General features: G+C 43.6%; 1 protein-coding gene across 1 annotated transcript; it reads right to left on the reverse strand.

The window, feature by feature from the left end:
* Positions 1-1,827: 1,827 nt before the first annotated feature.
* On the reverse strand, positions 1,828-20,825 carry Fem1b (fem-1 homolog B). Its single transcript, XM_048423063.3, has 2 exons — positions 20,423-20,825; positions 1,828-7,737 (listed from the first exon to the last, which is right to left on the reverse strand). The coding sequence occupies exons 1-2, from the start codon at positions 20,668-20,670 to the stop codon at positions 6,102-6,104; spliced, it is 1,884 nt and encodes a 627-aa protein (XP_048279020.1). The 5' UTR covers positions 20,671-20,825; the 3' UTR covers positions 1,828-6,101.
* Between the last annotated feature and the right edge of the window lie 6,446 nt (positions 20,826-27,271).

A 27,271-nucleotide genomic window follows, 5' to 3' on the forward strand; every position in this document is an offset into this window, starting at 1 on the left:
TGAGACACCAGATGAACCACATTCAGATGCTCTGAGGAGCAGCAAATGCCCTAAACCTTCTCTCCAAGCCCAACAAAATAATCTTCTAAGGGGCCATTAATATGGCTCAGCAGATAAAGAAAGGTGCTAGTCAGCAAGTCTGGCAACCTGACTTGGATCCCCGAAGCTCACATGGTAAAGAAACAGCTCCTCTTGTAAGCTCCTGATCCACACACAGCCATGGCACATGTGCCTAGGTGCGTACACTGCATAAGCAGATGTGGAAAAGTTCCATATTTTAACACATGACACTGAAGTTCATACGACGAAAGGGCTGCTGCTCACCCCTCACACACACGGAAGAAACAGAGACAGAAGCCTATCTAAACACACTTGGCATTTATCTGCCGGGGATTTTGACAGTCTCACTGGATCACCACAGGACACGATGGATAATATTACTGTCCCAATTTACAAAACCTGAGGATTATGCAAAGAAGTACCTCCTACACAGCCCCAGCAGTAAGAAGTCAGTCCTCAGAGCTGCCTGTGTTTCCAGACCAGCACAGCAGAAGTGAAAGGACCCAACTATGTTGCAGCAATTAACTTTATAATTCAAATCGATGGGAAGTATTTCCTTGGTTAGCAGAATATCTGTATCAAATTAAATTTCTGGAAGATTACAAATTTCAGCCAGGGAGCTGGAGAGATGGCTCCACAGTTCAGAGTGCTTACTGCTCTTGCAGAAAACCTGTGTTTGGGTCCCAGCACCCAGACTGGATGACCCACAACCACCTGCAACTCCAGTCCCAGGGGATTCAACCATCCTCTATGACCTCCTTGGACACCTATATGAATGTGGAACCTATAATTCACACAGGCACACACATAATTTTAAAGTCAGCCTCTTTTAAAAATTTAAACCAAAGAAAATGAGGATGGAGGAAAGGAAAGTCATAAAAGCTTGTGTATTTCAAACAGAGAAAATACAAATTAAAAAGATGTTCTGGTCTTGGAATGAAGACAGCCTGACTCTCTCATACACATACACACACACACACCACACTCTCATACACATACACACACACACACACGCATATAAAATGTACTTTTAAAATGTAAAGTTCTGATATAACTTTTTAAAAAAATAAATTACTAAATGAGAAAGAAAACTCCTTAAGCTTTCACAAAACTTCTAATAACCAAACAGCCACAGCCATAACACAAAGAAAACACCAACTGTGTTAAAGGAGCACACGTAAAAAACCAAATGGAATTGTTCTCCATTAATCGCCCTGGAAAAACTAAATGAGGTAATATCTAGTGTCTGTCAATACAGGAACAGGGAAGACAACAGGAAATTTAACAGTCTATCAGAATGTAAACGCATTTAGACACGTACAGCAGACCCAACGCCAGCAATGAGCGTCAGGGACTGTAAGTACGTGAGTGTTCACTATCTCATCACTTAGGAGATTAAACCTGAACGCCCACCAGTTAAGTCTGGGTAAACAGACTTTAAGACCATATACATAAGTAAATGCTATGAAGCTCTATTTCTTAAATGCATATATATGGGAATAAAAACATGCTTAATATATTAAATAAACATGAAGTCCACCTGCATTTTCAAGTGAAAAGAAACATACACACCACAGCAAACTTATGGGAAGCTACTCAAAAGATGTTTTGTAATGATTGGCTCTACAGAGTCCAAACGGGACACAGGAAGAGCTTTTTTTTTTTAATACAGGATTTTTCCCCCACGCACATATAGTTTCAACAACCTTTTTCAAAGAAACTCAACAAAAGATCTCACATTGAACAATAAAGACACAAACTTCAAGATACTTTTTTTCAAACATTTACTGAACACAACACCATTTTTCCTTTTACACAGCAAAGTTGTTAGTTTCAAATTAGCTGAGCCATTAGGACTGTCAACTGCCACGAAATCAAAAGTGATTCTACATGTCAAACTCAAACAGAAGACATCATGCAATATATAAATCACTGATAGACCTCAGGTGCAGTCAGCAAGGTTACTATGCTTATTAAAGTCACATAAATGGCTTGACAAGAGTGCACGATAGAATGACATCACTAGCTGGCAATAAACCATGGTGAATTACTAGACTACAACTATGTAGCTCCTCTGCACCGAGAATGGCAGGTTGTGGAACATTACAAAGGACAGTCTTTCCAATAGGTTAAGGCCAGATTTTAGTCCCTAGCTATGTACCTCTGAAAAGACTGGTTAGGAAAGCTGGGGGAGTGGGGAGGGGTCCCTTCATCTTTTCTCCTCTACCAATTACTGAGCAACAACAACAAAAGCCATGCACACATTTTACAACACCCAATAAGAGATACAAAACCTGTTTCCTCGCCTTGCAGGCTTGCATCCTCGTGCCTTCATTTTTCTGATGAGGCCACTCATCCCATGATTCACCCCTAAAGGAAAGCTGACAGTAATTTAGCAGTAGTCACCCCTTGAACACATCAAAGACATACTCCCCATAACCATCAAGCCACTGTCCCTTCCCAATACACTAACACAAAGGTACACTCCACAGACCTAGGACTAGGAACCACATTTACTTTACATTTGTAAAAACAATGTATCAGTATTGTCACTGCAGGATTTGTTCCAGATCCCAAGGTTGGGAAAAGGGATGTTGTATGTCCTAACCCATCTCAAGGTTTGGGCAGGTCTACCAGAAACATCTAAGGAAGCCCCTTTGTGTATGTACATAGTGAGAGGCTGTCAGATGATATCCAGAATGGAGCCATGCACTTTCAAAGTGGAGTGGGCACAGCTTAGAATCTGGACTGAAATCAGTTCACAGAGCAGAAGGCAGCGCTGAAGGTCTTACTCCACCCTATGAATGTTGCAGAAGTGTTGTCAGTGAGAAGGGTGCGCTCCTGAGCGCACAGACTCCTGGGTAGCTGATAAAGCACTTCAGATTTTTATAACTCTGTCATAAGGAAGCATAGATACTTTCATCCACCTACACAGAGATCAGCCACTGGCAGCTTCTCAACCAGTAAAGGGCAGGGCAGACAACTGTTTCCTCTGGCTGCCCTACTCCAAGAATAAGGAAGCTCTTCTGCTAGATTGGTCAAAGCAGTCTGATTTTGAGGAGCTGCCTCAACTAAGAAAGATGCTGTTAACACAGAACTTGGAACTCTCTGGAACTTGAATTTTCAGAAACATTTGACTAATACAGTGTTGCCTTTATTAGGGAGGCACTGCTCCCAAATTTATGTCAGTCAAACAATGCTGCCATGCTCAAGTCCTCACAATCACCATTTATCAACTATTAGTATAATGAGATCAAAGCCCTTCTCAGAAACTAGCAAAACCAAAGCTTGGCAGATGGGCTGCTTTGGGGTTTTCAGGTTTAAAGTTTTCACAGTGGGGAACTTCGGATGGTTGAGCTGTGAGCAATCAGGGTGGACTGCGAAAGCCATGGTGTCAGAGTCAGTTACCCCTTCTTCAGCAAGGAAGGGGATGGGCTTGCCGCCCAGACTGGGGTTAATCACTGATGCGCAAGTGTTCAATTCCTAACTGCATGAAGTGGAAAGCAAGCCTCCTGCACTCCTGGCTCATCCAATGTGACAATTTACATGACAGAGAAGTGTTCTGGGAAATCACTAACACTGCCAAAGAAGAGTTAGAATTCAAAGCATGATTCTACCAATAACAAACATGAAGTGACAGACATGGCTGTAGGAGACAGCCCAGTGAGCTAGCTACAAAACCACCACCTTCCACTCTATCTACTTTTCTTTAAAAACAAAAGTTTATGGAACATTTGGCTGAGCTTATTTTTAAAGAATTCTACCAAAAACAAGTAACGGAAAAACCAGGCATGAAGATCACTTCTTCCAAGAATGGCTTTATACAGGTGTTCCCCAATGCAAATCTGGAGTGACATTATGGACAGAATGAGACCCTCAGCTAGAGTGCACCATGTGCAACTACAGTTTAAACAAACCTAGCCAGTTATCCACCAGCATGGTTCAGTTTGCTCCACCCTCATCAGCAGTCCTCCCCCTCTTCAAAGTTGTCCTTCAATTCTATCTCTGAATATGCACATATTATCATTATCCTCATATATAAATAACATCTAGAACAGTATTGGTCCTGGATAGTGAAGGGGAAAAATGTTTTTAAAACATGCAATGTTATCTGATATTTTAAGTTTGGGTGCTTAAAAACCATATACATTAAAAAATGGAACCAAATGAATACTAAGTGCCACAGCTATTCCTCGTTGTCCATATCAGGCCTTAGAGTCCGAAAAGGAAAGACCTGACCTGAGCCTGGACAGAGGCAGGACTGACTCACCTGTGCAGTGTGTCATCTCTTCCAGGCCACTGAGAGTTGCCAGGGCAAGGTGAGACAATACCCCCTTGAGTCACGTCAGAAAGGTCAAGGTCAGAAGTTCCCAAATTAGGGTCATTCCAACACCTCCCTTTAAGCCATCAGAAATGTCTTCCTTGTAAATGCTCAAGTTAGGAAAACATGAGAGAATTCACCATTAAAACACTCCTAACTGAAGCAAGCACACACGAAGCACAACTGCAGCAACTGTGTCTCGCACCCTTGGAGCAGGAAGCTTTTCAAGCCTCTCCTACCCTCCCAGGTATTTCATTTTGTGGGGTATCTCTGGTAAGGCCCTAGGTGCTGATTTTGGCTTGATAATTTTTTATACTGCATCACTGCAAACTTTCTCGTACATTTTAAAAAGCAATATCCACAGGTAAAATGTTTGTGAAATCTTACAGGTCGTTTAAGGTTTATATCTGATGTTGCATCATGACAATGCTTTTCACTAAAGGAAAACAAGAAGCTGCGGGTCTCCACTTATGGTACCATGCACTAGGGGTAGCTCAGGCATTCATTTGGCACTAGAGAAAAATTACAGGAACAACTAGTTTTACTTTCATTATCATTTTCAGCATCAGTAGAAGCAGGTGTTCCTTCAACTTGAATTTCTGTGATGCTTAAGAGAAAAATCACAGAATACTCTTGAAATGTTGTTGATAAAAGAAAGCAAAAAACGAAGACCTCAGTACCACATTCTGTGGTAGAAAGTCTGCAGCTCTGAGATATACCTTCCATGTGGCATTGAGAATCATTTTCCTCAAATACTTCATTTCCTATACCCACTCCTGGTTTTCCTACATCTTACAATGGACGAAGTAAAAAAACATCAGAACCGTGTCCTCGCTCATCTTACACCTAACAGGGAGACAGAAATAAATGCCCTCTGGAAAGGCAGTTTCCAAATGTTAAAGACACAACACAAGAAGAAAGGGCTAAAAGGGGACAAAGTAGAATATCTAGCTATACTATGACAATGCTTCATAATACAGCGTGCTCCTTACTTAGGTCTGTGAGCCAAAAGTCAAGTGCATGACTGTAATTTAGATCCATCATTACAACAATGACCAGAAGAACTCAAGCCTAAAGTAGGGGTCTAGCCAAGTCCACAGGCTGAGCTAAGATCACCACTTAGAAGACACTACCCAGCAGAACACAATCATTTCCATGAATTCAACTTTCCAACAATAACTGCACATAATTTTCAGATTAAGAATCAGTAGCTAAGTGTTTCAAGTCCTCCTGGTGTAAAATGTGCTGTATCACTCTGCGCACATAGTGAGAGTGAGAACCATCCACGCAGGACACGAGCATCTCCCACTGCTCTCAATGTTCTTTTTTAGTTCATTTTCTTCATGAAATCCTCAAAACTGCTGCACGGATGACATGCTGACATCAGCTTAACAGAAATACTTTTGTAGGCAGCTGTTTAAAACATCATCAACTTTAAATCACAAATGCCCCCTATTACACAAAATATCTTACATTCATTCCTTCAAAAAAGAAAGAAAGAAAGAAATGTCCAAACACCTTCCAGTTACACCTGAACAGTGCTGCTCTGTTAGTGTGCTGAAATCAATACATGAGACAAGAGCCACAGGGAACCAAGGACAGACGGGCTGAAAGGGTAGTGGAAAGAAAAGGACAATTTATGAACACATACTTCTATTGTCTGTGATTAAAGTCCTTTACTTTTTAGCACCACATTAAACGATTTTACACATCCAGTCACTTAATGAAATCCAACAAACTCTTCAAGAGTCCGGGGGATCTGGTCTTGGTAGTTAATGTCATTAGCCCGAACTGCTCGGGCAGCCAGGCACTTGAGGCTCATCTTCATCTGAGTTTTAAGTAGTATTTCAGACACCCCAGTGGTACTTTTGTCTAGTGGAGTCTTATTCTGCTTGTTTGTCATGTCGGTGTGAGCGCCAGCCTCCACAAGGCTGATGATGATGGAGTGTAAGGTCAGAAAGTCACTGATGGGCCTGTTGTACTGGACGATAATGTGGAGGGCACTATTCCCCTCATTGTCCACGGCGTTCACCTCAGCACCGCAATCCAGCAAGAGCTTTGTGACCAGTGCATTGGGAAAGCTGCAGACGTCATTGGTGTGGAAATCATCAACTGGTGTGTTCGAGTTGACAGCCAGGTGTAGCAGGGTGAAACCTTCTCGTGTTCTGGGGTCCAGGTGAATCAGGTTGTAGATCTGCTTGTTAATTCTGCACTGGTCTTCTTCACTACACTGTGTCTTGGTGGAGATGCACACCAGGTATAGAAAGGTATAAAGGTTACACTCATAATTGTCCATGGCACTGTGGACGTCAGCATCGGAGATATTTTTAACTCTGTTCATGCTCTGCTCTATTTCCAAAACACTGCATCTCAGAACGCATTCTATATCTGGGGCCTTCACAGCTTCGTTGAGGTGTATCATCTGTGAGAAGACTTGAGCAAATCGAAGCAGATCCTTGTGCGTGTTCCTATTACCTTTCTGCCTGAGGTGTAGCGCGTGCAGCCACAACTTGATGCATTGCTCGAACTCCATATTATCAGCATAGACAGCCCCTCTGTAAATGATGGGGTGGGAAACATCAATGTTGTCAGCACCTAAAATTCGCTCCCGCACAATAAGGCCCTCCATGTGAAGAGCATCTCTGTCTTGTCGAATGGACTCCAGTTCCTGGGGGTTCCTACACTCAGTTCTGTTCCCATAAGCATGAATGGGTGGGAGAACCTCTTTTTCAAGAATGTTGTTACCATCCTGAAACCTCTCCAACATGGCTAAATATAAATAGTGGTATGTCTTCATGATGTCATAGTTCTCACGGTCATTAGCAAAGGAGGCACCCAAAAGCTCCAAGGCTTCAATCCGACTTCTGCGGTCACAATCGGCATGAGAGAGCAACAGTTCAACAACATCAGCTTTACAGCTTTCAGCAGCTACCTTCAATGGTGTCATTCCATGGCCGTTCACCACTATTGCAGCTCGCCATTTTATCAGCTCTTTCACAATGTCAATGTGGCCAGCTTCGGCTGCAAAGTGCAATGCTGTGGCTCCACAGTGTGCTTTAGCATTGGGATCAGCGCGCTGTTCTAGAAGGTATCTGACCACATCAGTGTGCCCCTTATATGCTGCGATCATTAGGCAGGTGTTGTCATACTTGTTGGCAATGCTGATATTGGCATTATTTTCGACCAAATATTTCACAATGTCCAGCCTGCCATCAAAGCATGCTGCCCGCAGTGGGGTTGAGTTAGTGACTGTGGTATGGTTCACGTTGGCTCCATGGCTGACTAGAAGTTTAACAACTTCAAAATGTCCGGCTCCTGCAGCACACCAAAGAGCAGTGGCACCATCAATGACATACCTACACACAGAAAGAACAGTCAGTCAGACAATGGGCTCATAGGCCCTGACATGCTTAACAAGGTGCATACACAAACACTAACTAAAACACCACTCTCCCAAACGTTAATAAAGTTTAGGCAGAAATAAAAACAAGTAATTTCAGCAAAGCACTTTATACCAGCATGAATCAATAAAATTATTGTTACTGTTATTACTGAAGTTCATCTTTTTAAAAATCTAAAGAATACTCTCAACTGGCAAAAATATACTTCAGAAAACCCCAAGAGGGGCTGGGGTCAGGCATGGTGGCACACGCCTTTGAGCCCAGAAATAGGGAGGCAGCAGCAGGCAGATCTCTGTGAGTTTGAGACTAGCCTGGTCTAAGTGAGCTTCAGGATAGCCAAGGCTGTTACACAAAGAAACCATTTCAAACACACACATACATGCACACACACACACACGAGAGAGGGGGGAGAGGAGAGAGGGAGAGGCTGGGACGAGGGCACGGTGGGGAAAGTACTCTGCAAGCATGAGGGCCTGAGTTCAAATCTACAGAACAGGTTTAGTGCCAAGAGTGACACGTGCCTATTATCCTAATGTCACCACGGTGAGTTAGAAGGTAGATAGAATCCCCAGGAGTTTATGATTAGCAGATGATTGTCCCTCAGACAACCTATGAGTTGCAACCCCTTGGCAAACCTCTATCTCCAAAAATATTTATATTACAATTTGTAAACAGTAGCAAAATATGAAGAAACAATGAAAATAATTTTGTGACTAGGGATCACCACAACACAAGAAACTGTATTAAAGGGTTGCAGCATGAGAAAGGTTGAGAACCACTGCCCTAAGATTACCTGACCTACAGCACAAGAATGAACAATCACTAGTCCATACAATACAGAAAGCTATACATTGTTTTCTTTCGGGAAAGGTACTGGATGGCAGGAAGTACACGGAGACTTACTAAGCAAATGTGCTCTGCATGTAATTAAAAATGCTGTACAGAAATGTGCTTTTTTTTCTAGCATTCTATGAAAAGCTAAGATGTGTATGTGTATACTTTGTATATATTCCTGAAGCAAACCATTATGTGGCAACAAGAAACACTAGCATTTGGAAACTACCCAGGTACCTCCCTGATTTGACATTGTGGACACTGAGGCTTCAGTTACCAGCAGCTACTCAGTGCCTCTGCTACATGCACGGTTTGCAACCTCTACAAAGTTAGATTCTTCTGACAAGTCCAGCCTTTCCCACTTTTCCCCCAATCTCCTTTTCCTAATTTTAATTCTACTGATTTCATGGACCCTAAAAAGATTTTTACTAAAGATATTTAGAATTACTGTGCTAGAACCAGTAAATATACCTGACAATATGAGTAGAAGGCTGACCAAATAATTATTTACTACAATTAACTATCACACCCAAAATCTATTAATGAGCTTCTCACTACACAACCTTAAGCTGTGATGCAGGTCAAATTACAACCCCCACAAAATAAGAGGGTGCAACGTCCATAACAACTCGTCAAAAGCCAGCTGTTACCATGGCAGTTAGCACACCTCTCTGTCTCTTCCAAATTTCAGTTCTTATGAAGGAGACTAACTCTTGGCAGTGGCGGGCTGCCCTGCACTTCTGCCTTCCACCAGGAAGACAGCATTTTTCTCTGTAGGATGAGGCCCTCGCCAGACAACCCAACCAACCTTCATCTTGACTGTCCTAGCCTCCATGATATGGAAAACAAATTTCCACTCTAAGACTCACCTAGTCACAAACAGAATTGCTACAGCAGCACAGAACGAACTATGACTTAGAAAAGCAGCTGGGAGTGGTGCTGTCACCTTTAATCCCAGCACTCGGGAGGCAGATACAGGTGAATGTGAGTCTGAGGCCAGCCTGGTCTACAAAGTACATTCTAGAACAGCCAGGGCCAACAGAAAAACTCTATCTCAAAAAACAAAGACTTAGAGAAAAACATAAAATAGCCCCAGTTAATATCACAGAAACAATACGTCTATTCCTTTAGTTTTTAAATTACATCTATTAGCCAGGAACAATGGTACACACCTTTGACCCCAGCAACCAGAAGGCAGAGACAGGTGGATCTGATTTCAAGGCCAGTCAGGGCTACTCGATGTACTCGTGGTGTACATGTGTGCATGTGTATTTGTAATGTACAGGCAGATTCCACTGCACATCTGGAAATGAGAGGACAATTTGAGGGAGGTGGTTCCCTCCTTCCGCCATGTGGGTCCCAGAGATGGAACCAAAAGATCAGGTCTGGCCACAGTGATCTTTACTGGCTGAGCCATGGCAAAGGCTCATTTTGATACAATGTGTTAACAACCTGACTGAAAAAAGTCCTCTTGAAATTGAAACAAGTGTTGATCTACAATGTTTCTTTGCAGTTGATACTTCTTATGACATTCAAAGACCTTTTAGAGTATTTGATCCTATGTAAGCATATTAGTTACATAGCTGCAAGATGGGCATCATAGCGGTATCTACCACATAGGGTTATTGGTAAGTTACTGTGAAGACTGAGCTATATTACATACTAAGTAGTTAATACAGACTAGAGACATTCAAGTATTTTATATGAACAATTTGATGCATTTGTGCTATTTTCCTTTAAAGTCAGCTGTACCTCTTTAAGTCTATATAACTTAGATAGAACTACAAATCTGGTAAAATTAAAATTAAATTTTAATTTATATTTGTTGTATGTGCATATATTTGTGTGTTCATAAAGCACAGCATGCAGGTGGAAGTCAGGATAATTTGTGGGAGTTGGTTCTCTCTCCTTCCATTATGCAGGTTCTGTAACTGAACTTGGCAACAAGTACCTTTACCTAATGAGCCATCTCACCAGCCATGAATCTTGAGTGTACATCTACAGACTCATTTTCTGATCCAGGTATAAAACATTATGGTCACCCGATATGTTCTCCTAGTGCCTCTTCCCAGTTCTATCCTATTAATGAAGCCATGCAGCACATTCCTTCATATTTGGCTTTTTTCACTAACTCATCTGTGAGATTCTTTCATAGAGTTGGGTGTATCAGCAATTTCTCTTTGAAAGTTATGTAGCATTTTATTGTAGGAGTACTCTATAGCTTATTGATTTTTGTTTTTTCCGAGACAGGGTTTCTCTGTAGCCCTGGCTGTCCTGAAACTCCCTCTTTAGACTAGGTTGGCCTTGAACTCAGCCCGCCTCTGCCTCCTGAGTGCTAGCTAGAATTAAAGGCCACAAACTACTTCCCAGTTCTATACAGTTTGTCTATCCATTGTCTTCTTAGATGTTGGATATTTTGGCTGTTCCCAAGGGTTGACCTTTATAAATAAAGTTATCTTGGACATTCTGTTTTGTTTTTGCTTGAGAAAGAGTCTTAGTATGCAGTCCTGGATATGCAGAAACTCAGAGATCCCTCCCGAGTACAGGAAATTAAAGGCATGTGCCACCACCGCCCAGCAGTCTAACATCTTCAAAAAAAATTTTTTTGCATTTATTTGGGAGGGGAGGGGAAGCATGTGTCAAGGTCAGAGGACAGCTCTCTGGGATCAATTATCTCCTTCCATCGGGTAGTTTCATGGGACTGAACTCTGGCTGTCAGGCTTGGAGGCAAGTTCTTTTATCTACTAAGTCATCTTGTCAACCCTAAGGTGGGAAGGGGGGAGAAAGAGAGAGAAGGGAGGGAGGGAGGGAAAAAGAGTCTTTAAATGTTTGCTTTTTAACTTTTAAATATTTATTTTTATGTATACGGGTATTTTTGCCTAATGTATGTCTGTGTAGCACATGTATACAGTGCCTATGAGAACAAAATAAAGCATCATCAGATCCCCTGGAACTGGAGCTACAGGTGGTTGTGAGCCTCTATGCAGTGCTGGGAATTACACCCAGGTTCTCTGGAAGATCAGTAAATGCTCTACTACTAAGCCATCTTTCTATGCCCTTATCATTTAAAGTTTTGTGCACAGTCTGAGGCTAGAAGGCAGGCTGACTTTCTCCCATACAATGTTTATTTAGAAAGTGTGTCTCTTACCTGAATTTCACTGGCGTTTTTCTTTCCTCCCATGGTGCAGGGGACTTGAATCCAGGGTATCATGTACCCTAGACAAGCATTCTACTACTGAACTACATTCCCAGTCCCACTGGAGCCTATTTCATTAGCTCAGAGTGAGTTTATTTCTGGAATGTTATCTTGATGCATTATTTATCCTTGCATCAGTGACACAATTATGGTAGTTTATTTTTTCTTCAAAATTATCTTAGCTACATTTCCACATACTTTTAGGGTTGGTCTGCCAGTTTCACACAGGTGTGCATGCACATACAGCCTTAGGAGTGTGACGGGGGTGACAGAAAATGGATGGAGAGCCCTTCGGTAGAATAGTCACACTCAGAGGCAACTGACACTTCTAACCATGAACTTGGGAGTTTTTCTGTTTGTTACCTTCTGCTTATCTCAGAGATACTTTATAATTTTCAGTGCAGAAGTCTTGTACATTTTTCTTTTGGTTTACTACTAAACAGTGATTTTTTATCATAGTATTGCAGTTGTGTCAACAAAAAAATTTAATTGAACTCTGTATTAAGTGAAATTTAAATATACTAATTTGAATTAGAATAAGTTTTAATTAGACAATTGTTAGTAAAATGGCACAGTTGGTAATCATGAAGCTATTCTTATCTAACATTTCACTGGCTCCTCCAACTCCTTTTTTTCTTTTGGAGATTTTTCTACATTAGGCTATGTAGCTCAGGCTGACCTCAAACTGGCAATCCTCCTGGCTTAGCTTCTCAAGTACTAGGATTACAAGTACGTGCCATTAATCTGGTCTTAATCAATTCCTTAGTTTACAAACAAATAAATAAATAATTAAAAGAGTGATATTTTAAGCCAGATATGGTGACACATGCCTAAATGGGTAGTTGGAGGCAGGAAAAACATAAGTTTGAGGTCAGTCTTTGCTGTATAAGCCAGTATTAACCTTCCCTAAAAAAATAAAAATAATTACTTTGCTTTATTTCATATTTGAGACAGAGTCTTACTATGTAGTAGCTGTTGGCTGGCCTGGAATTTACTATGCTCCAGGACTCAGCCGGCCTACCTCTGCCTCCCAAGTGAGAAAAGGTAATATTTTAATTGTTAGAGTTAAAAATAACCTATATAAAGGACCTATTTTAATGTAACACTTCTTGAGATTTAAATAGCTTATATTTGTATTCCTAGTATATAACAATTTCATCTTTTTAAAACCAATACATAGGGCCTAAGGATGCAGCTTAGTTGTAGAGTTGGCACAGCGTGTGCAAGGACCTAAGTTTAACCTCTAGCATAACTAACAGCTTCTTACTCCTCATACACATACACTAAAATACAACAGCTGTCCAAGCCAGTGTAAGGACAAAGGTAGGGGGAAGGGGAGAGGGGTGTGTGTGTTTCCTGTATCTAAGCACTATATGAGTACAAGGATGGGGTAGAGGGGTGTGTGTATGTTCCCTGTATCCAAGCACTATATGAGTACAGGTATCCAGAAGCCAGAAGAGGATGTCAGATTCCTTACATTCTGAGACTCAAATTCGGGTTCTCTGGAAGAGAAGTACAAGCTCTTAACAGCTGAGCCATCTCTCCAGCCCCTTTAACAGCTGAGCCATCTCTCCAGCCCCTTTTAAGCATTAGGGGGAGGAAATAAAACAACAACTAGAATAGTTTTCTGACCTCAAATTTCACCATAATCTATGGTTAAATGGTATAAAATAAATTTTAGGTACATATATACTTCACTTGATTTTTGAAAATTATTAAATTTTATCTCTTTTGTTTCTGAGACAAGCTCTCTTTATCTAGTTCTAGCTATCCTAGAACTCACTATGTACACCAGACTGGCCTTGAACTCACAGAGATCCTCTTGCCTCTACGTCCTGAGTGCTCAGATTAAAAACATGCACTAGCACACCCAGCATTACTATTACATTTTAATTATTTAGTGTGTACACGCACATCATGACATGAATGTGGAGTTCAGAGGAAAACTGCAAGAATTGGTTCTCTCCTTCCAATTTGTGAGTTCCAAGGATTAAACTCACATCCTCAGGCTTGGTTACAGGCTAAGTACCCTTTTAAGCCATCTAGGTAGCCATACACTTTTTATAACAAAAAGTACTTGGTCACTTTACTCATTTTCCTGGGATAGTCTGGTAATTTCCACTTTTTCTTTATTCATATAGAAATGTGACAGGAATTATAAGACAATTCCAATAACCTACTCTTTTTTTGTTTTGTTTTGTTTGAGACTGGGTTTCTCTGTAGCTTTGGAGCCTGTCCTAGAACTAGTTCTTGTAGACCAGACTGGTCTCGAACTCACAGAGATCCACCTGTCTCTGCCTCCTGAGTACTGGGATTAAAGGGGTGCACCGCCACCACCCGACATCAATAATCTACTCTTTTGTTTGTTGTTTTGTATGTGCATGTGTGTATGGTGCATATGTATGTATATGTTTTGTATGTGCATGTGTGTATGGTGCATATGTATGTATATGTTTTGTATGTGCATGTGTGTATGGTGCATATGTATGTATATTTTTACTGAGACAACTAAAATTCAGATATTTTCTTACAAAAAATGTATATATGCATGTATGCAGGTATGCACATGTATGTATAATCTACACAACCCTAAAACAAAAATACCAACTTTTTAAACAGAAGATGAAAATATATTAAAGTTAATAAGCCATTTACTAAATTTCCATGAGAGAAGCACTGTGTAGAACAATGATCTTGGAGCTGGTGAGATGGCTCAGCCAGTAAAAGCACTTGACACACAGTCCTTTCAACTGAGTTCAAACAATGGAATCCACATTTAAATCAATTACTAATTATTGGCCAGGCAGTGGTGGCTCATGCCTTTAATTTCAGAACTCAGAAGGCAAAGGCAAGCAGATCTCTTGAGTTTGAGGCCAGACTGGTCTACAGAGCGAGTTCCAAGACAGCTGGGACTACACAGTGAAACCCTGTCTCAAAAAACAAAACAATTATTAACTAAGTAATTATTAATAATTTAAAAAGCTAGATCCAGTGGCTCACATCTATAATCCCAGCCCCAGCACTGCTAAAGCAAAATGGGAGGTGGGAACAAGAGTCTGTATACACAACTCAACAGAGACGAGAGGCTGTACCTCAAAAACAAAATGAATAGAACACAAAATAAATAAACCTGTTTAAAGATTGCTCTTTCTAGTCTTGATCCAAATTTTTAATGCAAATTCTCTACTATAATTTATCTTTTAATAAACAATAATCTGTTCAACCCAATCTCTTCAAGAACAAAGGCATCCAAGAGGCATGGAGTTTTTACAGTTGTGAGGTAGTTTCTACCACTGATTTCCTGGTTCAGCTTGAAGTGGAACTACCTGGTTCAGGCACTGGGAATGAAATAAAAACTCATTAGATGTGCATGACCAGTGTCATAACTAAAATCCTGGAAATCAGTCTCAAGACCAGCGGCGCTCCCTGCCAGTTTTTTCAAAGCAAAGTTAGTCAAGGATATGGCCCTCCTGCCTTTCCTTTTGCTAGACATTTATTAAGTGTTCATCCTAGCACTGGTAAAATAAGAAAACTCGACAGAAGACTTCAGCATTCTTCTACCTGTGTTCTCCCCACCCGTGTCTCAGCAAACCTGCTCAACAAGTGGTTCCCAAACCCTGGCACAAAGGAGTCAGCCCTCAGAACCCAAGTCAGCACAATTATCCCACAGCTCAGCTTTCCTTTGTTCTGGTCCCTTTTTGTAGAACTTTTGGTAGATTCACACCACCAACTAAAAGTTCCCTTTCATTTCAAGGAGCTCCTTTCCACTTACCTCTGCCAACTCCGGGGTTCACATGCTGAGCCATTAGCAGAGTCATCTCAAGTATTATTCCAAAAAGGGTGAACAAGGAATCAATTATTGACATGAAGCCTAATGTAGGTGGTGATCCCTTCCCTCTAGAGCGGTGGTTCTCAACCTTCCTAATGCTGCGACCCTTTAGTTCCTTATGCTGTGGTGATGTGACCTCCAACCATAAAGGTATTCTTGTTGCTATTCATAACTGTAATTTTGCTACTGTTATGAATCATAATGTAAATGTCTGGTGTGTATCCCCTTGAAAAGGGTCGTGAAAGATTGAGAACCACTGCTCTAGCGCCCATGCTATGAATCCACTTTGGTTTCCTAAGAGGTAATAAAAGCTTTTAGGTGGAATATAGTGTAATGGTTTGTCAACTGGATCTGGAACTATCCAGGCACACCTGTGAGAGAAGGATTACTGAGCCTCTGGGCGTGCCTAAATGGAATTATACTGATTTAGGTAGATTGAGGTAAAATAGTCCACACTGAAAGCAGGCAGCACCATTCCAAGCTTGGACCTGGAATGTTTAAGAAGGAAAAAGGTAAAAGGTGAGACGAGCGCCAGCATTCATCTCTCTGTTTCCTGAATGTGGATGCCATGTGACAGATGTTTCAAGTTCCTGCTACCTTGACATCTCTAAGATGGATCCTTCAACTGTGAGCTAAAATAAAATCTTCCTGGAGTTGTTTGTCAGAATATTTTATCATAGCAATACGAAAAGAAACTAAGACACACACAGAGACTTTAAAAACAACAAAAGTAAGCAAACAAACAAAAAACCCTAAAGTGGGTGTGGCAGCACATACCTGTAATCCCAGCAGCAGGGAGGACTTGAGCTTTAGGTCAATTTAGACTACATAGCAAGTCCCTTCTCAAAAACAATTCTAACAACATAAATATTTTTAATGTCTATCTCTCTTAGACAAATACACACAAAACACAGCATAATGAACCTGTCATTACATGGATACTGCTGTGCAAGACAAAACTAAAATATGAGACATGCTACAGCAAAGTTCCAAGCAAACACCTGAAACTTTAAAGACTATATTTAGTAAACAATAAGATAAATGAACAACTTTGCCTAAAACTTGTGAAGATGGTATGTAAATATGTACAAATTAGAAACATTAAACCTACTTTAGTATCCAAGAAAAGCCTACTGGCTCCCACCTGGTCATGGGTATCAAGTGCCAACATAACCTAAGGGAAGAGATTAACTTTTCAAAATTCAGCCCCAGGGTAGGGACATAGCAAAATGGTAGAGCATTTGCCTAACACTGGTAGCAACTCTAGGTTCTTTGCCCACTGCCACAATAACTGTCTCTAAAAAACCAAAACTACAGTGAGCACAGTGATGTACCCTCTTGATTCCAGTAGTTAGGAGACAGAGGAAGGCAGATCTGTTAGTTCAAGGCCAGCTTGATCTATACAGAAAGTTCCAGGCCAGCCAAGGATATACAGTGAGATCCTGTCTCAAAAACGAAATAAAAGGCTAGAAACTGGAGATATGGCTCAGTAAGAGCACACACTACATTTGTAGAAGCCCAGAGTTCAGGTCTCAGGAACCACCTTGGGCAGCTCACAACCCATCTGCCAGGCAACTCAAGCTCCAAGGATCTGATGTCATCTTCGACGTTACAGGCACTTTCACTCATAAGTGCATGTATACCATACAGACATAAAATAAATCTTTTTTTTAAAAAAAGGCTAGCCTTTAATACATGAGTGAGCTTCATACTGTTACCAGCACTAGGGCTAACAGGCTCTAAATGGCTCAATTTTTTTTTGGGGGGGGGGGGGGTTCAAGACAGAGCTTCTCTGTAGCTTTGGAACCTGTCCTGGAACTCACTCCTGTAGACCAGGCTAGCCTTGAACTCATAGAGATCCGCCTGTCTCTTCATCCTGAGTACTGGGATTAAAGCCGTGTGCCACCACCATCCAGCATAAACCACCATCTTTTCTTGGGTCTCAAATGTCAAAATCTCTGATAAACTACAAAATCATCTCAGAAACCTGACTGAGTCAGTTGAGATGTGGTCATGAATTTCAATCCTTCTCTTTTTAATTGGTATGCCTATCAAAAGTAAAAACCTTCCATTTCTTCACAGACTATGACTCAAGATTAGAACTACCACAAGGATTTAAAGAATAAAATACCAAGCTACTTTAATAGCCATAACAATCTATGGGATAAAACAGACACAGAATCCAGAAGCCTCATCTGGCAAAACTACAAATGGTGGCAACACTTCAGACTGCAGTTTCACTAGCCTCCCTTAGCTTTTGATATGAGCAACATCAAAACCTGATCTCTGCATTCTCCCAGTACCCCACACTCTATTGATCTCTCCATCCTTCCAGTACCCCACACTCTACTGATCTCTCCATCCTCCCAGTACCCCACTCCCAAGTGATTTCTGCTTTTTCCCAGTATCCAACTCCACTCAAGTAATCAGTCTCTCCACTCTCCCAGTACCATATTCTCTCAATTGATCTCTGCCATCTTCCTAATATCCCACCCATATTCTTTCTAAATTGTCCTATCTTGGGTCTCTTCTTGCAATAAGCACTGAAACATTGAAGGATACCAGACTGTCTTCTCTTCATGACCCACTGTTCTTTAGAGTCCAGCTCAAATACTACCTTCTCTGTAAAGCCTTTATACTCCACCACCACAAAGCTGAGAACATCCTCCTCCTCTGTTCCCCCTCAGCAGCCTCAAAGACTCCTATAAGCCTAAATGCCACAGCAACCGCAATTACTCATGTCTGACCCCACACACACATAAACTGTCACCCTCTACAGTGGGAACATTCTCATTTGTCTCTGAATACAGATCCCTAAGCAAAAGCTTGGCACATGGTAGGTGTCTGACAACCGTCTGCTTTAGAGCTCCTTAATCTCACTAGCTTGTGCAGAATGGTAAACAAGAGCTCAAAATTGCATTTTCAATCATTTCAGGAGTTAGAGGGAAGGGGTACTTGCTTGTTTTTAGTTTCAGGGGGTTTTTGCTTCATTGTGTTTTGTTTTGGAAACACAGTCTATGCAGCTCTGGCTGATCTGGAATTAACTTTATATACCAAGCTGTCCTCAAATTTATGACTTTCCTGTGTCAGAATTACAGGCGTACATCACCACACCTGGCATCAGGTTCTTTTAATTATCGCCTCAAAACAGCTTTCTCTTTGATGATCCAAGAAGACAGCATTAAGCAGAGTATTTCCAAATTCTTAAGATAACTAATTTTCTCCTGACTGTTCTCTCTTATCCACCCAGATCTCAGCAAGGTCCTTAGCAGCAGCTGCTATCACAGGGATTCATTCCTAACTTAACAGACCAGTTGTTTCTATAGTGGGGCCATCCTGCTTCACTCCTCTAGGTGTAGGTAAGGCTGTGAGACACTGGAAATTTCTAGGACAGAGGCCAAAGGGGAAAAACAAACATGAATCAGGTTGCCATCTTTGTTCAACACCACCTTCCTACTATCTACAGTAGGACCAAAGATAAGCCATGACCCAGAGCTGGCATTTCATTGGACTACAACAGTTCAAATCATCTCCCTCTCATTTAAAACAGAACTAAAAGTTTTTATTATTTAAGGGAGGAAAAAAGCAACAAAAATTTAACATTACCCTCATCATCTTAAAAACAAACAGACCAAAAACGTTTTAAAGCACAAGCCAGGCTGGGATATATAACAAGACCTGGTTTTTAAAACCAGAAATAGCAAAGATAGGTAGGTAGGTAGGTAGGTAGGTAGGAAGGAAGAAAGAAAGGAAAAAAGAAAGAAAGAAAGAAGATGGGTGGATGGATGACAGGTAGGTAGATGGTAGATAGATGCTTTTCAAACAGGTTTTTGGTCAGGCAGCTTTTACTAACCAAAACTTAACTGCACATTTTTATGCTTAGAGTCCATCTATTTCAAAAGAAGAAAATGCTAAAATATTAATGGCTTATTTACTTGCAGTTCACCAAAAAACAATGTAATTGTCAAAGCAAATTCTGCACGCAGCTGTAATATGCCAATCATTCCACAATCCTCAGGACAAAAAGAAAATAACGTCAAACATGACGATTCTGTTATCTTGCCCCCCAAAATATGCACAATTAACCTCAAAGGAAAAATTTAACTAGAATAGTAATTTTTGAACGATATTAAGTGATCGTGAAGCCCTCCCACCTTATAACATATAATTTAGCAATGGCGTAACTTCTACACCAGGTCCAGAGCCACCTGTGCAGCCAAAAATACCGGCCAGCAATGTGGAAGAGTCAGAATCGTGTCTAGAAATGCCCGGCTGCATGACGAAATCAAGTGTCTGCATCTATTGCTCGTTCTAGGGGCTTATTTTGATAGAAAGCCCAGAGATCTGCTTGAGCCTCAATCCGACCACACCGAGGGAAAAATGGAAAGGTTAAATAATGAACCAAGAGGTCTTCAGTTTTAATTGCTGATCTCGTTAATTTCCTATCTCGGTTACAACAACAGTGCTAACAGAAAGGTATAAAAATCTAGATAGGCAGCCACCACTCCGCCCCCCTCACCCCGTGTTCGCTGACTAAAGGAGAAGACTATAGATCTAAAGACCCAGGGTGTGGCTAACACCTACGGGGGGAAATAGGTAGGAGCGGAACAGAAAGACAGCAAAACATAGCCTTGGGAGATGAGGTGGGCATCAACGGGGGCTGGAAAAGGATATAAAAAGAGAGTCCACACATTGAGACGGGGGGTGTGGGGCGGGGAGGGGATCCAGGACTTGGGAGATCCGCGCGCGTCCGAGGGAGGCTGGAGTTGGGCTGTACCTACCCGTCGAAGCGGACGGTGCCAGTCTGCTGGGTCTGCACACGGTAGTGTTCTAAGAGCAAGCGCACCACCTTGGCGTGCCCATTGCGGGCCGCGATGATGAGGGGCGTGGAGCGCTGTCCTCCCTGCTGGCTTACATAGCCCAGCAGGTAGCGGATGTCGCTTTCCGACCGGTTAAGAAGCAAGGCAGCCAGAGTGAGCACCTTGCCCTCGCTGGCCGCCTTGTACACATAGCCAGCCAGGCCCTCCATGGCCGCCGCCAACTCCAACACCCGTTTGGTCGCCACCGCTGCTGCTGTCTTGCGCCCCCGGAGGCCGCGTCCGCCAGCACTTCAGACCCGGGCCCTCACAGCCCATTCAACAGGGCGCCGCCGCCGCCGCCGCGCCCAGGCAGCAGCGCGACCCAGAGAGGGCGGAGACACAGAGGTGGCCGAGCGCCGCTGGGGACACAACTGGGACCCGGCCCGGGCGGGGGGGGGGGGGGGGGGGGGGAGGACGTTCAGGGCCGCCCCCGAGGCCCCAGGCACCGGCCCTGGGCCGACGGGATCTCCATGGCGGCCGCCGCCCCGGGCCTCAGGCCGCCTCCTTCCTGCGGGCTGCGACAGGCGCGCGCCCGAGCTACGGGTCGCCGCTGGGGTCTCGAGAGGCCCACGCGCGCCTCGGACGGCGAGCGATGTGCGCGCCTGCCCCGCACCCGGCTGGAGGGCCCGGAACGGCCTCCGCTTCGCCCCTCGCCGCAGGAAAACCGCGGGCACTAGCCCACCGGCAATCGGAAGTGGCGAGGAGGGCTGCCGCGAGCCGCGCGTGGGTGTTCGCCGAACACTCCGGCAGCACCAGCACCGGAACTTAGATCGAGAGGATGGCAGCCTCCGCAGACGGGGCCGAAGGGAGGGAGGGAAGAAGGGAGTGGGAGGGACGCTTAAGTAGGTATCGCTTCCTAAACCGACCGGCGGGAAAACGAGGCTCTCCTAAAGAAAGGTTCCGCTGTGCGCAGTTAACCGAGCTCTAATACTGGGCTTGAAAGTCCCTAGTGTCCTTGACGCAAGGAGCCACCTCCTCGCCCCCACAGGAGCCTGGGATCTTTAGTCAAGACTGAGGGCGGAGAGGAGGCTACTGAACCTACGGGCTAGCGAGCCCACCCAGTTTTATGACTGATGTTGTGGGATACTTTTTGCCTTGGATGGGGGGAAGGCATGGAAGGAGTAAGAACACCCAAAAGATCCACTTTCAAAAGGTCTCTATGTCTCTGAGCCTCCGAAATTTGGGAGGGCATGAGAGCCGCTGCACTGAGAAGAAATTGGAAGGCTGGCCAGACCTCCCAGGAAAAGGAGGATTAAGCGTATAAGATTAAAGTGCTAAGGGGCAGCGGTCATAGCATGATTGAAATAGTCTCTGGTCCTGAGCCTGCAGAACCTCGTTGTCTCACATACGTCACAGAATTGTTAGGGTTTGAAAACAGAATTTATCCAAGGAATGCTATAGGTCGTCCACGTACCAGGCTTTGGTTAGCATCAGGGATTTCTTGATATAGGCCAGTTCTTTCTCTCCTGGGGTTCGCGTGGAGGAAGCAGACAAATGAGATAGAGTAGTTGGACTCGTATCATTACCATTTGCTATGAAACAAGGATGTGGGTTTGGACTAGGAGACTTCGTTTGGGTGGTCAGAAAAGACCTCCATGACAAGTGACCGGAACAAAGGCGGGGCAAAGGGAATAGCTGGTACAAAGATCCCGACCATCTGCTGAGCTCTGAACAGAAAGCAGCGTGCTGCAGACTGTAGGAAATTCTAAAGAATTAAGTCAGCAGGAGGCAAGTCATGTGGGCTCAGTGACCTATGCAAACGGCTCAGTTTACTCTGGGATGGCAGCTGGAGAGTTCTAAATAGAAAAGTGACAAGATAGTGCTTTTTTTAAAAAAAAAAAAAAAGATCACATTGCCTGCTCCATGATGGGTGGAGAACGTACCCCCAGGAAGCAAGAGCAGAAGCACAAAGGCCAGTTAGGAGAGGCTGGGATTATGATTAGTGGAGGAGCAGGCCTCTTCTCAAATTTTCTTCTATTCTACTGCACAACTTTACCGATTTTCAGATCCCTATGCAAATGTTGGGGTTGTTCCCCTCACAATATTAAACATAAATGGCCTTGGAAATAAGGACTGAAGATACATGTTTTGTTTTCTTTTTAATATTTATTTTTGTATTTTATGTATATGATTCCTGAGTCTACATGTACTCCTACATCATGTGGGTGCTGGGAATTGAACTCAAAACCTCTGAAAGAACAACTAGTGCCCCTAACCACTGAGCCATCTCTTCAGCCCCTGAAGATGAAATTTCTACAGCCAACACCTCTGAAATAACTGGTGGACAGGGCAAACTTGACTTATTTTGTGCTGAGGCTTCAGGTTGAAAAAAAAAAAGTTTTTGACTGGCTGTGTTGGTTAGTTTTTGTTTGTTTGTTTTTTGTTTTGTTTTGTTTCATTTTATTTTGGTTTTGTTAATTGTCACTAGTTAGAGTCATCTGGGAAGAAAACCTCAGTTGAAAAAAAGCCTCCATCAGATTATCTGTAAGGAAGTCTATGGGACATTTTCTTGGATTGCTGATGGATGGGGGGCTCAGCCCACTGGGGGCAGTGCCACCCCTGGGCAGGTGGTATAAAAAAGCAAGTTGAATGAGCTATGGGTAGCAAACCAGTCGGTGTGTTCCTTCATGATCTTGCTTCAGTTCTTGCCTGCAGGTTCCTTCCTTAAACTCTTGCCTTAGCTTCCATCATTGGTGGACTGTGCCCTGGAGATGTAAGCCAAACAAACCCTTCTGTCTCCCGTCACTTTGGGCCACAGTGATTATCACAGCAACAGAGAAACAAACTAGGGTGGGGCTTAGCCCTGTGTCCATGGACTCTCTTCCCTAACTCTCCAGCACAGGATTGTCTCTCTTCTCTCCTCTCTCTCTCTCTCTCTCTCTCTCTCTCTCTCTCTCTCTCTCTCTCTCTCTCCCTGTCTTTCCCTTTTTCTCTCCTTTCTTTCTCTCTCCCTTCCTCCATACCTCCATCTCCCTCTTAAACTGACAACCTGGGCACAAACTGGCAGCCATGAAAGTGTGTCTGCCTCTTAAGTAAAGACCACTTCACAGTCCTTTTGACCCTGCTACATCCTTACATTCTTTTCCCATTTGATGAGCTGAAGAAAATAATTTTAAAAGCCTGACCATAAGCCCCTTATTCCGGTTTTCTTTTCTACGTGAGACCTGGTTCATTCAAATATCCTCTGCTCTGTGTGTGACTTCCTTCTTCCTCCTCTGACCCTCCTCAACTCAGTTTGGTACTGTAACAAAGTAGAGTAATCCAGGGGCTCTCTGAGCTGCATCGAATGGTCATCCCCCCACTCCCGATCCCCCTCCTCACCCCACTGCAGGGCTAGGCCTCTGCTTTGGCAGCCTGAGGTCAGGAGTCAACAGTACTTACTACAGGACTCTGGGTTCCTGTGGTTGCTCAATGGCCATCTGCCGAATGGAGACTATTTGGTTGCCTCTATTTACCTGGCCTTGGAGGTTGATATTTCTGTGGTCTGGCTGTGCAAATCTGGAGAGAGGATGTGTAAACAGGATAAGGCTGCACATCCAAAGGCCAGAGTCCAGAAATAGTTCCTTGTGTTTCAGACCCCTTGCCCTCTCCCTAGACAGAAAGCCACTGAGCAATTGAAAACAAAAAATGCAAGCAGTTGCATCCTCATCATCGTGGGTTCACTGATGGTGGTGAGCTGAAGCTTTCTCCCTGGACAAAAGGCAGGGTGGCTAGCCTTCTCCAGCCCTTTGCTCCCTAGAGAGTGTGGTATCCTGCTAGCAGAATGGCTCTGCCTTCCATGGAAGACAGTTCTCTTTCCAAACTAGGCTGTCCCAGTCCACAGCTCTGAAGCAATGGGCTTTCTCGGGTTTTTGTAGAGAGATCTTATATCATTTTCAAACCCAAATAAAGACACCCATTTTAGCTCTCTATTAAAAACACTCATATTAGAGCTTCTCATATGGCATGAAAAAAGAGCTGACTCTGGTGTTGAACAGGTTTTCAACTGGATTCCCATGTCTGCAGGCTGACTGTGGCTCCAGGCAAGTTTCACTTACGCAATGGAGTTTAGTACATTCCTTTCAGGACTGTGTGATGAAGACATGCAGGCTCCTTGACCAAGTCTGATTCCATGGAGGGGTGTCTGTCAGTATACGTCCTCTTCCTTTCCTTCTTTCCTTCCCGTCGTATGCCTCCTTCTACTTTGCTATTATCCTGTTCAAAAGAGGAATGCCCATACTATATGTGTTTTCTCCGCATGGATGCATGTGCCTCTGAGAATAGCAGCACTGTGGACAGGGCTGCAGGTGGGTGGGCAGAAGGTTCATTGAGAAGGGTTCAGAGCTAAACATGACAGTTTATCCTTATGAACCCAGAACTTGGGAAGCTGAGGCAGGAGAATTATCATGAGTGTGAGGCTAGTTTGAACTGATATGAAAGAGAGAGAGAGAGAGAGAGAGAGAGAGAGAGAATTAGAAATTTAAAAAAACTGTGAAAGGAAAATATCAGAAATTAGAGTAACAACCAAGAAATTACTGATGGGCAGACTGTGTTAGCCCAGATTCAGCAGACTGCATTAGCCCAGGTTCACAGAATGGGCAGCCATCAGCCTCTACTTTCCTTTCATCCCGGTCCTGGCTTTTCCCTGAAAACCAGATCTGATCATGGGCAGCACTGAGACAGTGGAGAGACGGCAGCCAGCATGTGTTACTTTGCAGACCAGTGCAGCCCTGCCAGAGTGCGGTCGGGAGAGCAGACTGAACAGTGGGGCTGCTGGGCTCAACCATCCTTCTCTGGACAGCAGTTCCAGCCAGGTGTCCAGGATTCCAATCATGAAAGTGGCAATAGTTAGCTCTCGTTGAATGCTTCTCTGTGTCAGGGGTCATGGCAGCCACTTCACACAGCCTAGTTCAGTTTACACGGGCTGCTTAAGTGCTGACTATTATTTCCATCTGCCACCGAAGAACTGAGGCGGGAAATGGGGAGCAGCTCGTTTGTGACCTCCTAACCAGAAAGTGCTAGAATGCCAGGGTTTGACTCTGAGGCCAACTGCTCCCTAATCTTCTCTTATCTTCTCCCACTTGCCCCAACCCAGTCAGCTCTTGCTTAAGTGCCTAAGGCTACCTGTGACTCTGGCCATTTCACCTGGCCATGGCGCCAGTTAGCTTATATGTCATTTTCTGCTACTGGAGAAGGGTTCAAGGAAACCTCAACCCCCCGCCACACACACCGGACACTCCTCAGTCCCAGAAATGCGGGTAGGACCAGATACAAGCACTTGCTGTCTCCTCCTGGAGATCTTCTTACGCCACAGCTCTTCTTGAGTCCCTTGTCCCTTTCTGATAACAGATTGTGTCTGTACAGCACCTCGCCATCTTGAGAGCACTTACCCTCACCCCACCTAGTACAACTCCTTCATCTCAGTGGTCCTAACCACTCTCCAGAGCTGGGCTGGTACCCAAAAAATAGGGGATCCACTGTGCCAAAGCCCTAGCCCCATCACTTACTAGCTGCATGATGTTGGGTAAACTGCTCGCTGAACTTCTCAGCATGATGGTTTCCCTGTGTGTGAGATGAGGTAACAGTAGCACCTGCCTAGAAGGCTGAGCAGTGTAAACGCTGTTGTTTTTATTATCACACTGAGCCTTCCCCCCAAACCCTTTGGGGAATAAGCAGAGCAAGTCAGTTCTTGTCATCCTTGAAAACGAGTTTAAACCACGTGACCTCTAGGCTCTCCTCCAGCTCTACGCAGCTATGATTCTGCCATGAATCAGTTATTTAAGGAAACATCTTCACTCCTTATGCCACAGCCATCTCCAAAGACCCAGCCCTTCACATAGGGCCTTGTGTACAGTCGACTGTCCTGCCAGATCAATGTTAGCATGTAACAATAGTCCCTGCCTCAGCCAGGCAGTGGGAAGAGCAAATACGGAAACTTCTAAATAGCATGTAGCATAGTGCCTGGCATTGAGGGAGCTCATAAACCATAGTTATATTGTTATGCATCTTATGATAGCACTCTCCAAGCCCATCATTAAAAACACAGACTCACAAGGCAGGGTGATGCATGCCTATAATCCCAGCACTGGAGAGGCTGAGGTGGAAGGGTAGAAAGTATGAAATGGGCAACACAGCAAGACCCTATCTTTAAAAAAAAGAGAGAGAAAGAGAGCATGGACTTCAGGCACACTTTCTGTGATCTTGAAACAAATTAACTACTCTATGCCTCCGTTTCCCCATCTGTAAGACAGACATAATGATACCCATAGTTGCCTATGATTGCTCGGACCAAGCGAGCCCATATAAGAAGAGCAGGGAGAGCCGTTCCTGGCATAGACTTGGTGTGCGGAAGTGACTTTTATTATCATTTACAGATGAGTCCCATGCTCAGTGACATCCAATAACACTGTCAAGCTGGAGTGAAGCTGAGATCCGAGCCTAAGTCTGACTGACCCCAGATCTTGTTCTCATACAAGACTACACGGGAGCTCCACGGGATCCAGGCATGCTCTAGCAGGGTTCGGGATACAGCCTTCCAGATATTCCTGCTAGCAAGGAATCTTCTTCAGTGTGGAGATCTGGAGAGGTCTGTTTAGAGACCTGAAAGATGGGAGGACCACAGGACCCCAAAGGAGAAGCAGGCTTTTGCTCACTGGTGTTGGCGTCTTCAATTGAGCACTCATGGGGCAGGCAGGGCCTTGGTCCCACAGCCCAGAAACAGAGCAGGACTCACACCCACCTTCCACCCTGGGACCTACAGCAAAATCTTTAGCATGCACATTAATGTCACCC

This window comes from Myodes glareolus, chromosome 4 (genome assembly GCF_982192425.1).
Source record: "Myodes glareolus chromosome 4, mMyoGla1.1, whole genome shotgun sequence".
Classification (NCBI taxonomy): Eukaryota; Metazoa; Chordata; class Mammalia; order Rodentia; family Cricetidae; genus Myodes; species Myodes glareolus.

Coding starts and splice junctions, on each gene's coding strand:
- Fem1b (XM_048423063.3), bottom strand. CDS start 20,670: ATGGAGGGCCTGGCTGGCTATGTGTACAAGGCGGCCAGCGAGGGCAAG. Junction 7,738..20,422: donor GGCACCGTCCGCTTCGACGG/GTAGGTACAGCC, acceptor TTCTGTGTGTAG/GTATGTCATTGATGGTGCCA.